Genomic DNA, 17,202 nt, shown 5'->3' with positions numbered 1-17,202 from the left:
CAAATTAAACAAATTAAACCAGAAGGAACAAATGGCCATATTTTAGCATATTCTATGAAGGTCATTCTGTTTTGAGCAGTCCATAGTGCTGGGTAAAGATAAAGGAAAGAAAACTAGAGGACAACCAGCAACAAGGTGAATGGATTTAATTACAGCTATGATAAGTGCATCATTAGATGATTTGAAGGACAATTTTGGGGACACATTCTTTTAGAGAAAATCTACCTATACAAATGATAAAAAATAAGGGATTAATTGGCCGAATATTGAGGATTTAGATGTATAAGGGAAATGAAAATTAATTATTAAGAAATAGCTTTGAATTATTGTTTAGCCCAGATAACATAGACGATGGATTTGAGACAATAAACATACTCCGTTAGTAAGTGTGATGTACTAGGATGAGAAATAGAAAATGTCTATGAAATAAAATAAGAATATATTTAAGTAAGTAATAGGTGTATTTTAGGTATTATAATTTTTATGTAATGAAATAAAGGAAATTTGGGTTACCCGAAATTTAAATACTATGGATATTAAAGGTTAAATTGAAATATTGTAATTAAAAATTAGGTAAAATTTAAATACAGGACATGGATATGTATAAGCATAAATATATTGATAAATGTTTTAACTGAGCTTGTTATAATTACAAATTTACTAGCTTAAATATGATATAGCAAATGTTGAGGGAAATAAAGAAGGAATTTTTTGATGATGTAACTAACCTGAGACATGTACTAAAGATTTTGTTATTGTACTATTGACTACCCAATCACCACGCTGCTTTCTAAATACTTAAATGGAAAATTGGAAAACTTGTTATATATATAAAAAAAGAATGACAGGGAGCACTCATTTACTTTCCTTGTACTCCTGCTATCCAGTTCAATTCCATATGTAAATGTAAGTTCAAAGCGATGACCATAGAACTAAGACCCTGGTTATTTTGATAGTTGTAAGATTGTCCAGCTCAATATGCCATTCTGAATCACATTAAAAGGAAACAGGGAATCTTATTTCTACAGCTGCAGGTTATAAAATAGAAGGCCAGCCAATTGCAAATGTATCTGGCAAGGAAAAGACAAGAAGCAAAAAGGAGGTCGCTGCACTGAACCCAGCCTGGATGACTCTTTCCAGCTGGGGGATTGAGGGGAAACGAATTTCAGACTTCTGCCTTGGAGGAATCTGTGAATCTTGGAGACTTCTATTGACTCCATTTGACTGGGGAGGAGGTGGTGGAATGGAATCTGAACAAACAATTGGAATTACATAAGCAATTTAATCAATGCATGAAATAACTTCAAAACAATGGAGTTATCTAACTGAATGACAGCAACTCTAGGCATCTGTTAACCAGAGTCTTTTCCCCAAACAATCTTTTTTTTCTTTGCTTTATCATAGTGGTTCTCAGGAATGGATCTAATTAGTTGTTAAAACAGGAAATAATAGTACGGATTCAGTGTTCAATTTATCTCAAATCTAACTCAGGCTAATGGCCATCAGTAATTTCATTCTCCATGTAGTTATATTCTCTCTTCTAAATATGCCCATGTTGATGGCTATTGTTATGTCTCTAACATAACAATTCTTTTTTTTTAATCTCTCATCAGGCACAATCTGTCCATTTTCTCCACAGCAATCATAAATGCACATGACCTTTTTTGAAGCAAAAATCCAAGCATTAGGGAGTTGTTCTCAGGATTTCTTTTAGGGTTTTATAATATCCATTTTGAGACATAAGGAACCCAGTTTCACAGAACATTCCAGTTGCAATTGCAGCATTGACTTGTACAGCACTATACATGTTTTATTCTTTATACTACTTGTATAGTTTTCATTCTTTTCATTGTGATGCACAGCCTGTCATTTATCAATAGTGTCTGTCACTGGGACAACATTTCTATCAAGCTCCCTTTTCCTTAATAGGCATTTGCTTCCTTAAATCCTATAAGCATATATGAAATTGGAATCTTTCACCCAATTCTGCACCATTATATATTTACTTACAATTGCATTTAAGTTTGATACCTCCTCATATTTGCCAAACTGCGGATCTCTGGAGTTTGGGTCCGTTTCTACAGTGGGGAAAATTGTAGTTTACAGCTGTTCAGCAGGCTTGTTTTGTCAGCAGTTTAGTATACAAGATGCAAACAACACAGACTCATCCCCAAAGTGCCTGTCTTCAACAGTGAAGGGACACAGGATAGAAAACATCCTGCAGCCAAGAAGGCTTCACACACATTTGCACTACTCAGGTGACCCTGAGGACATAAGTACACCTCCAAATGCCTAAAGAACTCTGTAAAAGAATGCAAATGATCAGCTGTCTGCAAGGAGTATAAATCCTTCCATTCCCCACCATCCAGTCAGAGCTGAAGAAGTTTCTTGGATGAGAAGTGAAATGTCTTCAAAGAAAAAACAAGAGAGTCCTGTTTATCCCTGTCTTCAGATCACTGGCATAGAAAGCTTAGAACCCAATTCAGTTTTTGTGCATGTTTATTTCACACACGCAAACAGATAGAGACAATAGTTGTAATGATCCAAAAATATCATGCCAGCAGATATTTTGAAAGAGAGGCTAAGACTAGCAATGCCAAACATATTCAGCATCCAATTTAATTCCATTTGTTGCCAGCCAGTAAATTACATTTTGTCATGGCAATAGTCAGTAAGAAAAGAGAGATTTATTTATAATGGGATATCTTGATATTGTAATTCAGTCAAATGCCAGAGAAGTTTAGAGTCAGAAACAATAAACAATTAAAATAATACTTACCAGTAAAAACAAACAAGCCTTAAACAGACTGCTCCTTTCTTGTGAAAGTATGGGTAAAATAAAGTACCTGGTCATCTAGGGAATCCCAGATCCAAGTTACAAAGATCCAGATGATGTTAGAGGACAGCAATGAGATATGGAACTATCTGATATCTAATAAATATCATCAGATTATCTAATGAAGCCTGCATGCTTAGAAGTTTCTGCCTGCAGATCTCCCTGTATTAGACCTGCCAGCTCATTGGTGGCAGGAATGAGAAGAGTCTCACAGCTTTGGGAACAAGGTCAAGGAATATTCCCATGGCCTCTAACAAGTCATGTCTCTTTGTATCCATAAAAGAGGTTACTATATATCTCCAGAGGCTTCTGCTAAGTTTCCAAGCTCAATTCAGATTGATGGTTTACCCTTGTAAAGTTCTAAATGGCTTAAGGGTCAGGTGAATTATTTCACATTGACCCCTCCAATTATGATTTGAAGTCTTTCTCCATATGTCTCTGCAAGTACTAGGTACCATCATAATGCTTTGATGTGTCTAATACAAATTAGATAACTGCATCATTGCACAATGGCATCATGAAGCTTAAGTCATTTTGACAACACTTTGGTTTGTTCATTGTTGCATTCATGGATAAATGTATAAGGCATGCTTGTAGGGATGTTAAAGGTTTGTCTATTGGTGTCATGAATGTGTCCCTTTTTTATTCAGAGAATGCTTTGTTGTTGACTAAGAACCTGAGTGATGTGCAGTGAAGGTTAGACAGAATGTATGACACAGCCGAGAGACAAGGATTTGCAAATGAATACATCAATGACCAAGAAAGTTGTCTCTTGACAGGGGGAAATGGAAGGAACAATAGCAAGTAGCACATCATAGGGAGGAAAGCTTGAAGAAGTAGATGACATTGTGTACTATGATAAAATATGTACTAAAGATGCAAAAATATAGAAATTTTAAGATGGGCAAATACTGGAATAATGGTTATGTGTTGCAAGGAATATATGTTTGTTGAAATAAGTGAAAATAGCTCTATAAAAAATTTATTATATGCTATTTATATACTACTCATTTCGCTGATGCAACGACTCTCGGCAGCATATAAATTTAAATATTTATACCAATTTAGGTGGAAATGACAGAGGGATATATCAAAAATTGAATATCATGGGAATGATTATTTATGAAGGGTGAGGCATACAATAAAAAGTTACGGATTCAAATTCTGTATGGATATTAAATGAGTGTGGACTGGATACAAATGTTACTGACCAGTATGAACAAAGAATGCTAAGACTGATTTTATAGAAAGAACAAATAGAAGAAGAAACTGCCAATGGTTTAAGAGTAAATGGAATAAATGAAAAATGAAATAAATTGTAGGATCCAGTCTGGGTCGGTCACCAGGACCAAAGGTTTTGTTTTCTGAGCTTTTGGACTCATGCTGGAGCCCATCTTCAGGGAACTTCTCTCTAGCAGACTGTGTGCTGTTTTGTGTGTGGTATTTGTAGTTCCTGTTGTATGTGGTTTTTTAGATGTTGATTAGGATGTATTGATGGCTGGCTTTTATATTGTTAGCTGTCATTTGCTAACATTGCCCAGCCCTCGTCTTCTAAATACTTGATAGGCTGGTGATAAATCAGCATTCCGGTTTCCCAGGCTTCAATCACTTCCCTGTCTGTTATTGTGCTTGCTCGTCCAACAATCTTAGTAGCTGCAAAACTGAATGTGTTCTGGTATCCTGGGACACGTATATTTACCTTCATTCAACAAAGCAAATTATAATTGGGGTTGATGGTTGATGATATCTCTGAAAAGGAAGATGAAAAATTTGAAGAAAATGCCTTGCTGAAGTGATTCTGGACTTGGGGGAAAGGATGGCTTGATGGTAGAAGGTACAGGAATGTGTCATATCAAAGGAGAGATCAGGGAAACTGGGCCTCCTGGATGCATCTGTATCTCTCTGTCCCTACAAGTGAGGGCTTTGGTGTTGTCCCTACATCTGATTTTATATTCCCCGACCCTTGTTTATATATTGGCGTACTTGTTATGTAGTACTTCTGACCCTATCATATATTTTGGGGGAGTGCCTTAATCTGAACTCTTCCCCCTGTAATACTCAGAGAGATTCATATGCCATACAGTGATTCTTGCCAGTGATTCTTGGACAAGAAGAGGAAGATGATAACAGCAGCAGGAGCAGCAGGAGCAGCAATAGAAATATGTAATCCTTATCGCCACCTGATGGTTGCTGTGACCAGAGAAACCAGCTTCCCCGTCTATTTTGGGGAGCTGGAACAGAAGGTATAATTTAAAAATCATTTTTATTGATAATAAAACAAGGAGAAATTAGATTTCCTTTGAAAGAGGTAGACCTAAGGATAACAGAAACCATAGCACTGATGAAATCACAGAATCTTAAACATTAATCTCTCTTAAATTTCAACTGAGAGACTGGGTAAAGATCTATGGGCTCTCTGGCTCAAGAGCACTCGCAATGGAAAAATCAGACAACAACTCAGTTTACTGTGCACAAATACAATAAACGTCATATATAACAGCAAAGGCAATTATCAAGGCTATCAGACAGACCCACCCACAGAAAATTTAACATGTTTAAACGGAACTTATGCAAGATGGGAGCTTCAGAGGCCCTAATCTAAAACTCTGTTCTTCACCTTTGCTCCCCAAGAAATCAGCTTGTCTCTGCAGCTTCAAGCAGTTCTCCACTCCACAATCCTTGGAGACCTGCCAATAGTCTCTCTTGAGCATTAGTTTTATATATTGCTTTTCCAAGAACAGCTTTCTCTGGGGCTTGTGCAGTCCTCACCCCAAGACTGTATCTGCACCGTGCCTCTGCACTTATTGCCATTTCCATGCCATTTCTCTCCTTTCTGTCTCAGGGCCAAGACCTTCCACAAGAAAAAATGTGGCTGGACTTTTGGACTTTACCAGGGAAGAATCCCCTTTTGACCTTTCCCTTCTTTCTGCCAGAATTCCAGAAAGAGTTGAGCGGAAAGAGAGTTGATGGTGACTTGAGTAATCATCCCATCTATTAGTTATCACACATTTTTTAAGCAAAAAGGGGCTGGGAAAAATCGGTTCCTTCTCTTTACTTTTTAATTGGTCTGTGAGTTGATACTGCTTAAATATTATGTAAATAGAACATATAAAAGAAAAGCAAGTTCAGGCAAGCTTTTGATCATTGAAGTTGTTTCTGTGGGGGATAAAAACACCTCTATTTTTCTTCATTGTTTTATATAACTGGATTCCTATAACAGCAATTCAAAGCACGGTTAGTTGTTGCACTCTTGTGGCAGATTGTGCATATTGCACCATAAACTTGTTCAATTTTTAAGAGTGCCAGGGATCTGATTAATGCTAAAGTCTGACCAGATATGCATGGATGCTCTGAAAGAGGTCAGTCACAATCTATACAGTTTTCTTTTCATATATTCACGTAATTCTACCAACTCTTTCATTTCTTTTTTTTAAAAAGCACACATGCTTAAGCACAATGTATGTTTCCTTGTATATTTCATACACACACACACACACACACATATTGCAAATTGTATGGCAGTTTTTGGATTTCTCTATTGTATATCTTAACGGATTTGAAGAAAATTTTATTTATTTATTTTGGAGTGTGATTTTCTTTGTAACACTTATTCGAGGAAAATAAATGAAACTGAATCTTTTCATACAGAACTTCTATGATAGAGGCAGAAGTATTCCTGTATATTCCTCTGCTTTCTGTTTTCCATATAATTCTGGAGTCTGATTTAGGGGTTATTTTTGAGTTTCAAAGTGCCCTGACTTCATAATGCAGTTTGTTGAAAATACAGTATATGGTCAATTCTACAAAAATTGGAGCATTTCCACATTTCATGGACAAAGATCATGAGATGCTTTATGTGTTATCATTGGCTCCAATGGAACAAAAGAGAGAGAGAGAGCAACAAGCATGCAATGTTTTTCAGTGAATGACCAGTATCTGTTATGACAGTTGTCAAGGACTGTCATTATGCCGTCTCTTATAGGACAGCTTCATTTTGCTGTTTGTTGCTGTTTCCATGAAAAATATCATGTTTTAAAATCTTATTAGGAATCGCATGGTGGTCAGCAGCAGTTAAGCTATAGCTGTATGAAAGCGTCTGCGTGTCTTTTCCCTGTATGCAGCCATTAAGGGATTTTGTTGGCTCAAAGGAACAGCAGGAATTTTTTCTCATATATCTTTGGGTGTTACCTGGGGGCTCCTAGCCAGGACCATGTCTCACTTTCTTGCCCTGAATGCCACATTGATAAACTGGCTCTCACAGCCAGAGGTGCAAATTCTAGAGTCATTGTTGTGAGATTGGCATCCATATAAATGACTTAAACAAACAAATAGTCCTTGACTTACAACAATTCATTTAGTGACCTTTCAAAGTTACAATGTCACTGGAAAGAGTGACTTATGACTGTTTTTCACACTTATTGCCGTCTCCCTGTGGTCACATGATCAAAATTCAGATGCTTGGCAACTGACTCTTATTTATGACGGTTGCCGTGTCCAGGGGTCATGTGACCACCTTTTGCGACTTTTTGTCAAGCAAAGCCAATGGGGAAACCAGTTTCACTTAACAACGGTGTTACTTACCAATTGCAGTGATTCACTTAACAATTGTGGCAAGAAAAGTCATAAAATGGGACAAAACTCACTTAACACATGTTTCACTTAGCAACAGAAATTTTGGATTCAACTGTAGTCATAAGCTGAGGACTACCTGTAAGCATTGGCCCTCAATTACATTTATTTATATAATTTTCACTAATTTAATGGCTATGATATCTTACTTTGAAGATTATAGCATATCTCTAATTAGGAAATGTGTAATGCTTTTCCGTCATGCTAATAAAGCACTTTTTATTAAAACTGAAGTATTTTCCATTGAACTCTGTTTTGTTTGTCTGGCATGTGAGACGTTCTAACACTAATACTCGCATTCCCACAGGACTAAAATATAGCCAGCAAAGCTTTCATTAAAAGACTGGGTTGTGCAAAATTAAGAACAAAAGCCCTCCTAAGGGATTTGTAAATTTGGCTTGCTAAGTGAGGTTTTAGGTCATTTATCTGGAACATCAAATTGTCCTCAAGATGGAAATGTGTGATTAAACAAAAATAATTATGGAATTACTTAACAGATTCAGCCTTCTGGTTCTGATATAGTATTTATTTATTTTTCTTTATATAAGCTGCTTGCATACTGTACTTCAAATAACTATTTCCTTGATCTCCAGATTCAGTTATGAATTTGAAACATACTACTAAACAGAATTTAAATGCAAAATATTTGTTTCTCCTTCTTCAGATTGTTCTTGTATAAGAAGATAGAAGCTGACATACTATATTTTAAGACTTTCATGTTTCTGTTTTATAAGGGATCTTTATATATATAGTTATATATAGTTATGGAATTTTATATATATATAACTTTTTATATTCCTACACATATACGAGGGAAAACAAACACATTTTTCTTGTTCACTTGCATTTCCCTGTTTAATTTTTTCTCTTTTTCCTTCCTATTTCTTCAAACCAAACACATAATATACATGATAATGTATAGGTTCTTCATATAAAAGGACACTCCTGGCTATTACAATGTGTTGTTATTCCAAGAAATAGATTGGCTCTGCAGGCAGTATGGTAGGCTTTGATTTCAACATATTTTTATATGAAATGACCTCTTTTTGATGGATTATGACAATTGCTTAGAATCCTTTTGCTTAATAAAAATGCTTTTCAAAAATTGTAAATTATGTTTTTTGGGGAAAAATAGTATTCATGAACCTAAAGCAATTTATACTGATCTTTTAAAAAAATGCAAATAAGCCTCATTATAGCTGAAGGAAGTAATGTGTTTGAATTCTAGTCACACAAATTTTGTGTAAACTGAGCATCTAATAACAGAAAATGTCCTTCACTGAATATGCACTAGAAATGCAATGTTATTATATTATATTGGAAATATGATTGTGTTTCTTTATCCTGTGATAAATAACTACTTCAAAAAAAAAGCTCTCTATGATGGATGCATTCTTTGTCTTTGGTTTGAAATAACTTGGTGATTCTATCAAAACAAATATTTCAAAAAAAATACTTTCTCAAAGTTTTTTCTTAGCTTGTGACATTGCTAGAGTACTGTAGATACATATTGAAAGATGAATATCTGTACTCTGTCGTACTGATTTACTCAGAATTATAGTCACTATGTCATCAAGGATGAAGAATGTACAAATTATTTTTCATAGTGGACACAATTACACTACAGAAAGATTTAAATATGGAAAATGGTTGCTATACAAAATGAGCAGATGAAAATCAAGGAAAATAATAAAGATTAAGGAATGCTGTGGGTTTCTAAGCATTTATATAATCTTTGTGGTTTTTTAGGTGGTACAGTATGTGTAACTCTAACATCTAATATTGTGACATCCTTCAAGGTGCTTCTCACTAAAAGAGTAGGTTTTCTTCTACAAAGCAGCCCCAATGAATTCAAGTGTGCATTATTATTGAACTATCTCAAAGTCTGCTATATATATATATATATATTTTTTTATTGAAAGTTTTATAAATTTTACAAAAAAACAAAAACAATACAAAACAAAAGACAACATATACAAAAAAGAAACTAAACATTACATATATATAAAAAAAAAAACCCCATCCCCCACCCCTCACAAAAACCCTCCCTTCACCCCCCTGAGCTTCCCAGAGCAGAATATAGGCTTAATTAAAAATTAAGAAATAAAAATAAAAAATTAAATTAAAAAATTTATATTTATATATATATATATAAAATATCTATATATATATATAAAAATAAAACTTATAAAAAAGCTATGTGATATTTTTGTATACCCAATCTAAATTGTATAAATTTTATCCATTTGTCCCAAACAGCAAGGAACTTCTCTTGCGTTTGTTGCTTTAAGAAAGCCGAAATCTTTGCCATTTCCGCCAGATAAGCTACTTTAAGAAACCATTCCTGCAATGTAGGCAAAGATTCCTTCTTCCAATATTGTCCTACTAACAGCCTAGCGGCTGTAATCAAATTTAACATCAATACAACCTCCTTTGTATCACAATCTGTAACAATGCCTAACAAAAATAATTGCGGAGTAAATTTTACCCTCCTTCTAAAAATTCTCTGGATATTCCACCATATTTTGATCCAAAATGCTTTTATCTCTCTGCATGACCACCAAATATGATAATAGGAAGCATCCTTATAACCACATCTCCAACATTTGGGTTGCACGTCAGGGTACATAAGAGACATTTTTTGTGGATCAAGGTGCCATCTATAAAACATTTTATAAAAATTCTCCCTAAGGTTCTGTGCTTGTGTAAATTTGACATTTCTCACCCAAATGGTTTCCCAAATGTCCAATGAGACTGGGACACCAAAATTCTGCGCCCATCTAATCATACAATCTTTAATTAATTCCGTTTCTGAGTCCATTTCAACTAATACCCCATAAATTCTCTTGATATGGGTTTGTCTTTGATCCTTGACTTGCTTAATAAGATTTCCATCTTCTCTAAGAAAACCCAATTTACAATCCACCTTCCATTTATCTACTAGTTGCCTATATTGAAACCAAGAATAAATAATATTTTCTTGCGCTAAATCTTCCCGTAATCTTAACTGCCAGTTTTGCCCATCCCATCTAAGTAACTGACTATAAGACACCATGTCCATTTTTACTCCTCTTTTTATTCCTTCTATGGCATGCCAAAGTCTGCTATATATTTGAACACACATATTGTCTACTTTCTTTTCTTCCAGCTTGTTCTCATTATTTTCCCCTAAACATCATTACAGCCTATAAAAATTAAGTATTCTTTCTCTTTTTTCATATATCTGGGTGGAAAAAAGATAATCTAGTTGTTTCACAGTGGATGCACTAGTTCAGCTTTCTGGCTTGAAATAAACTGTCTGGATTTCAGTTTCTATTCATGTTTTCTTTCTTCCCTTTGTCTGTTTTGCTATTTCATGCAAAAATGGTCTCGTGATAGGCTCATAAGTCAAGTCAATAGTTATAAAAGTAAACCCATATATTTATGTTAGAGAAAATTTAGTGGCATACCTAAACCTGTGACCCATCCCTTTTGCATATATTTGACTGGGTAGCTGTTTATATACAGTATTTGCCCATCCATACAAAACAAATACATCAGGGAAGAACCGTTTCTTGTTATTTTTATGTGACTTCCGCTATCTGGGCAGACCACTTGTGACATTTATCTTGCATTGCCAAATCACATCTATTAAGCCTGCAATCTTTCTGCCAGGAGATAGAGAAGGAGAAAGAAGTGAAAAAAAGCTACTTATTGATTGGTGAAGGTCCTAAATCAGGATTGTTGGTTGCCAGATCCTAAATCAGGGATGAAAATCTCTCATAAGCCTCTCACAATTTTTGAAGCTTTTCCCAATCTTATTGCCCTATTGTAATATTTAATGCAATAAGCTGATAAAATATTTATTCTATTTAATTAGTTATATTTATGTTTAATTAAATTGAAGTGAATCAAATATGCTTTTTTTATCTACTCCTCCTTTCTTTGTCTTGGCCATATCAGGTTTGGAAGAGAGAGAGAGAGAGACTCCCTGATATTCTACATGAAGGCCAAAAACAGATTCCTAACCAAAAAAGTGAAAACCTCTGCCTAAAATAATTAGCCAAGAAGTTTGCTAGACAATACCATGATGTTTCTGTTTTGTTTTTCCCCATCATCTGCAGTCATCTTTTGGATATTACAGGTTCCAACTCAGAAGAACAAAAGATGGGAAACAAAGCAGAAACAACAGCTAAAGAATTTTTCTCTTTCCCAGATGGGGAGGAACTTGGAAAGTAGATGAACTAGCACCATAAATATCATGTCGATTTCCAAGGAAAACCTGGCTTGAGCAACTGACAAGATTCTTTCATAAGGGCTACCATTTCATTTAACTGCCCTATAGGATGTTGAGGGAAAAATCTTCATCAGGGTCCAGTCCAAGCTCTGAATAAACAAAATGGACACTGCTTTAGAAAAAAAGATTGTAGTTTATTCAAGAGCAAAGCTAAACAGAAGCATAGCTCTGGGAAAGCTGATCACATGTTGCTGGGAGTCATGGGTTTTTATACCTTCTTGGGCTTTTGAGGTTGTTTCCTGTTCCTGTTTGAGGCTTTGTATTTCCTGTGTCATGTACTTTGACCTGAGTCTGAGTATGCCCTTTTGGTACTGGTGGGTTAATCCTATTATGTCCCCAAAGATCATGTCTTTTAGAGTTTAGGTGCGGTATGTAGATTTTAGGGGTCTATGCCTTCCTAATCTCATCCGCTTCTAGCTTCCTGGCTCCAGCCTTTCTGAAAGGATTATCACATCTGCATTTCTAAAAGCTGGCCTTTGCCTAGTTTCTGCTTGGGGCTAAGAAAAACTGGGCTTGCTTTTCTGCCTTTAAGATCCTTTGGGGAAATATATTCTGCATTTTTAATATTCTCCAAAATATTTCTTTCTCTGGATTCTTCCCACAAGGAATTCAAGTAACTTCAAAGCTTTCCAGCTGAGTGAAGGAAATATGCTTCACAGTAACATTAAGTATGCTTTAATAAGATTTCTATTGAACAATCTCAGTTTAACCTTTTGACTTCTCAACCAGCCATAACATAGGCTTGAAATAGTCAATTCCACTTTATTAATAATAGAGTTCCAGTATTAAGCAACTTAGTTAAAGCTTCTCTACCTTTCCTTTAAACTTTATAGTTATGTCAAATAACTTACTCTTTCTAAATTGGATTACATTTTGCTGTTGAAAATAGTCCTTTGGATCATGTATATCAAGTCAAAAACAGTCTTCAGAAATCCCAACATCTTTTCTTCCCTACTTCTTGCTTGGACCTGATATTTCCTAGGTACTCTCAACTCGTTTTATCTCTACCTGGCTTCATGGAAATATCACAATAGAGACAGACTTGTCTATTCATATGTAAATGTTTTGTGGCTGTTCTGATTCATGACATGGATTATAACTGACCAAACAGAGGTTTGATTTTGGATTAATAATATAAAGGAATGTTTGTGTGGTCTATAGAAGAGGGATGAAGATAAATGTCTATTTGAATTATTTAAGACTCACCTTGATACCTGAATTCAATTTTTACTTTTGTGCATGAGGCAAGGTAGTCTTTCAGTCTAGATTCTAACCTGAAGAAATAAAAATATTTTTCCAGGTTTATAACCCAAATTATGTGAAGAAAGCTTTTTTTTCTCTATGACATTGTACTGAACAAGCAAGGGTAGTATCTTCAAGGATTAAGAACAAAGATGTGAATGATATTGTTCCACTCTAGCCTCATATCAGTATCTGAACTTTCTAGTTCACATATATATCAGTGATAAATTAATACTTGTTAGGCTGAGATGATTAGATTTGGTGAAATAAAATGCTTAGCTTATATTTTTCAGACACAAATTGTATCAAGTTAGATATAATGTGTAAATTTTGGGTACTTTATTTAAAATTATCACAAGAAGCATTGTGATGTAATCTTTTTGATTAATTTGATACTTTAAAATATACGTAACTTGTGAATTGCTTATAAAACAGGTTATACTCTAGTTAACTGAACAGTACATTGAATAATAATCATGTTGGATGAGTTTTGCTCACATTTCTATGAATAAACAAAAGCAAGTCACAGTTTAAGGAGTTCAGCATTATTTAGAGAGAGAACTCTGCATCTTAATCCTTGATGTGTTTAGTGTTATGCCTAACGAAGAATTTTAGAGAACTCAGAAATTTATTTACAACTTTGAAATATGGTGGTTAGTCTAAAACAAAGATAATACTGTGGGAGGGATTGTTGTTTGTTGCTAATTCATGATAGATAGTGTGTTCTAGTGGTTAAAATGATGGACTAGGAGTGGGAATTGTTATCTTGCCTTATGCATGGAAGCCAGTTAAATGATTTGGGCAACCATCAGAAGAAGACAGATGGTTCAGTTCCAAAAAATGTTGTCAAAAATGTGCAGGGACTCATCAAATGCAATTCAAAGATTGTTTGGGAAGGGAAAAGGAAAGGGAAAGGGACATATTGAATGGGATTATTCCCAGAAAGATAGCTTTAAGCCTCTTTCATGTAGCATAATTCATCAGTTCAAGCACAAACTCACCTCTCCATCAAGCATTCAATAATCAAGGAAATAGAATCTCTCTGTTCTTCTCTCATACTTTCTTTTCATTGGTCAAGGTTCATATTAAAAAATTGAATATCATTTTGACCCTAGTTTTCCTAATCTTTCTTTTTTCCAGCTCTTTTTGTTATTACTGATATAAGAGGGGTGTGTGAGAGACAAAGACAAAGAGAAATAGAGAGTAAGGAAAGGTTAGTGCTTGAATTAGCATTAACCATTTTCATCTTGACTAGCTATAATAAATAAATCTTTATTTTAGGTTAAATGCAAGAACATCCATGGAGGGGTACCATAGATTTATACAGATATGACATCTCTGACAGGATGAAGAGACTGATTGCTATGCACATGTCTGCCAAAGAACATTATAAAATTCAATAGCTGATAGGCTGCATTTTCTTTTTATACAAAACAATATGATCTACAGCACAGATTCTAAACTATGACACCAAAATCATTAAAACAGAGTGGTTTACAATGAGAATGGATCTCTAAAGTTCTTCTAATAGAACATACCATTAAATATATTTCTTTTCTGTCTTCGCTTTTTATTATGGCTTCCTCCTTTAATAGGCCTTCCCCTATAAAATCAAACGCTTTGCAGATAAAGCCCATGTAAACAATGTGACTGCAATTGTGTTGTCATCTCGTTTTCTGTGATCTATCAATTGGAAACCCTGTTCTCTTACCTTCCTGTAATGAGGAGTCAAGGGACAGCTGGGTCTCCAGAGGACCAGCTATTCTAGCTTCTTCCTGTAAATGGTGAAATGGCATCACTTTTCCCTTCTGCAGTACACAGGCCATCAGCTCCTTGGGAGAGAGGAACTGGCAGCATATGACACCTTATCTGCTATAAAATGAAAGACCACTCTCTACAGGGGGTTACTTTTTTGTTCCAAAGTAATAAAACTGTAGTCTGCTCTTCTATACACGAAAGCCTTGAACTTCATTTATATTTTACTCTGGTGCCTTTAGGTGTTATCATTCATTAGCATGGAGCTGCCTGGTTATATGTCTTTTCCCTATGCACATGAGCATCATTAATTTAAATGAGTTCATCATGAGTAGATGATAGCGGGAACTGAAACTTTTAGACAACTTCGGATAGGTTTTTTTTTTTTTTTGTCTCTAGAAGCCTATATGTTCCAGTGTGCTGCTGATAGCCCCCCCGGGATAGTTGTTTCTTGTAGGATTAGCAACAGACAAAAGTAAAGAACAGGAACAAAGCTGGACCTTTGTCTAGCTTTGTAATTTAGAATGGATTACCCCTTTCCACTTCTTGTCTCCCTTTGTATATTTCCTGGGAAGAGTTAATATTACAGCACATTACACAGTCTGGAGTTCTTTGTTTTTAATTTGCCTTGAATCATATTGTGATAGGTGACTCTTAGTTGCTCTGTGTTGGCTCATGGTGACAAATGACTCTATTACCTGCTGTCTTAACACATACAACCCCCGTTGATTCTTAATATATCCTGGAGAATGGAGAAAGAAAACCTTAGCAGGAAGAGCACAGGGGCTGAAATGAGATCAGGCCCATTGGCAGAATATTGTAGTAGATTAGTTCCACAAATGAAACTCATTGAAAGGCAGAGCACACTTTTCCCCATTGATAGTAGTCTTTAAAGCAGGCCCTTTGAGACATGGTTGTAGAGCCAGGGGAAGACAGTACTTACTCACTCATGTAGTCTGAGCAAATTCTCTACTTGCTACCAGAGACCCTGGTGCATTAGAAGACCGTGCTGTAGAAAGCTTCACTTACCCTTAACAGTGTCCATTGTTAGACTGTATGGATCATGTATAACCAAACATTCAGCCAGATATATCATATTAGTTAAAATCTGATGGCTCTGTTATTCAAGGGGTATTTCCATAAAAATTGAATCTGAGAAAGTTGTACAGAAACTTGCCTATAGAAAGTTCTTCTTATGAGTAACTTGATCCTAAATCATGGGTGCTTTATTCATTGGCCTTTACCTCTTAGAAAATTCAGTTGCTGAAAATCATTAGATTTAAGAAACCCTAGACTAACATTTCCCACAACTCTACACAGGTGAAATTCTGCAGTGCAAATAAATTACATGAGTAGTCATTTTAAAATGTATCGCTGGCATATATTAGTTTATATAATTCAAAATCAATATGGGTTCATTGCGATAATAGCTTTTATTTCTTTCTATAAGCCTACAAGTGAAGACAAACAGGTTTAGGAAATTTCCTTTAAATGGAAATATTTGCTTAAATTGGTGTTTTTCAAACTTGGCAACTTGAAAATTTGTGGACTTTGACTCCCAAAATTCTCCAGCCAGCATCTTAAACTACATATCTTAAAGTTGCCAAGTTTGAAAAACACTCTTTTACATTTATTTGTAAGTACCTTTACTCTTTTGGTGACTTTCCTATCCTGTCACTAGTAGATCAGAATCATCATTTCAACCTCCAGATTTGATACTTACATATCACCTTAAAGGGTCCATTGAGGTATCTATTTTTGGATATATTTTTATTAAATCTGAAGTGAACCATATTCACTGTACCTCTTATGCCTGCCTAAGTGGAAGTCTCAGAATTACAACTTGGATTTCTGACAGTAATGTAGAATCCCTTCCTTGATGGCTTGCAGTGCATATGAGACTATTTCCAAGCACCTGCTATTAGAAATCTGAGGGGAGGGGAAAATGATTTGCCAGAAATAGGACCGAGGGATTATCTGAACAGATGTGTGAGTATGATTTCTGTATCATTTACCCCTGAAAAAGGTGAATATGTAAAAAAAAACCTATCTTCTCTGCCTATCTTTTAAAAACATTTTCTGTAGCATAATGGAGTTCTTTCTTCCTAAGCAGAAGAGGTCATATTTATAAATCTCTGATACTGGATATTAACTGAGTAGTTACATGTAAAAGAGATAGAAAACTAAGTCAGATTACACATCATTTTTCAGTGAGCCAAATAAATAATTTTTAAAGTTGAGTTTGGTTCTTGGTGATGTTTTTATTTCAACAATATGAAAGTTGCCCATTGTCTTTACCCAAAATGCTTTTTTGACTTTCCAGTTTGACTTGCCATCTGTGTGGATGCCACTTCCAGAAGTCCATTCTGGGCCTAGGCAACAAAAAATTAGCTATCGGTTCTGCTGAAGTGGTGCGAACCGGCTGAATCCCACCACTGTCTACAGCTCAAGTGTAAGTAATATT

At 35.2% G+C, this 17,202-nt stretch overlaps 1 protein-coding gene across 6 annotated transcripts in view; it reads right to left on the bottom strand.

The window, feature by feature from the left end:
* LOC120315083 (astacin-like metalloendopeptidase) overlaps window positions 1-14,614 on the bottom strand; it is a 42,747-nt gene extending 28,133 nt beyond the window's left edge. The window contains exons 1-3 of one of the 6 annotated variants that reach the window (XM_039358853.1): window positions 14,522-14,600; window positions 12,948-13,015; window positions 2,011-2,078 (exon numbers count right to left, since the gene is read on the bottom strand). Coding sequence is in view for 2 of the 6 variants with exons in the window: in XM_039358825.1 (XP_039214759.1) it covers window positions 2,011-2,018 (8 nt within the window). In the remaining 4 variants the exon portion in view is untranslated. Of the gene's footprint in view, window positions 1-2,010; window positions 2,079-2,779; window positions 2,874-12,947; window positions 13,016-14,521 lie in introns of those variants that run through there. The other 5 variants (XM_039358825.1, XM_039358872.1, XM_039358881.1 and 2 more) reach the window with 5 other exon arrangements.
* Between the last annotated feature and the right edge of the window lie 2,588 nt (window positions 14,615-17,202).

The sequence above is a fragment of the Crotalus tigris genome, unplaced genomic scaffold (assembly GCF_016545835.1).
Source record: "Crotalus tigris isolate CLP2741 ecotype Arizona unplaced genomic scaffold, ASM1654583v1 scf7180000017576.4783729, whole genome shotgun sequence".
NCBI classification, from domain to species: Eukaryota; Metazoa; Chordata; class Lepidosauria; order Squamata; family Viperidae; genus Crotalus; species Crotalus tigris.
The sequence above is the reverse complement of the archived record's forward strand: the minus strand, read 5'-3'. Positions and strand labels throughout refer to the sequence as shown.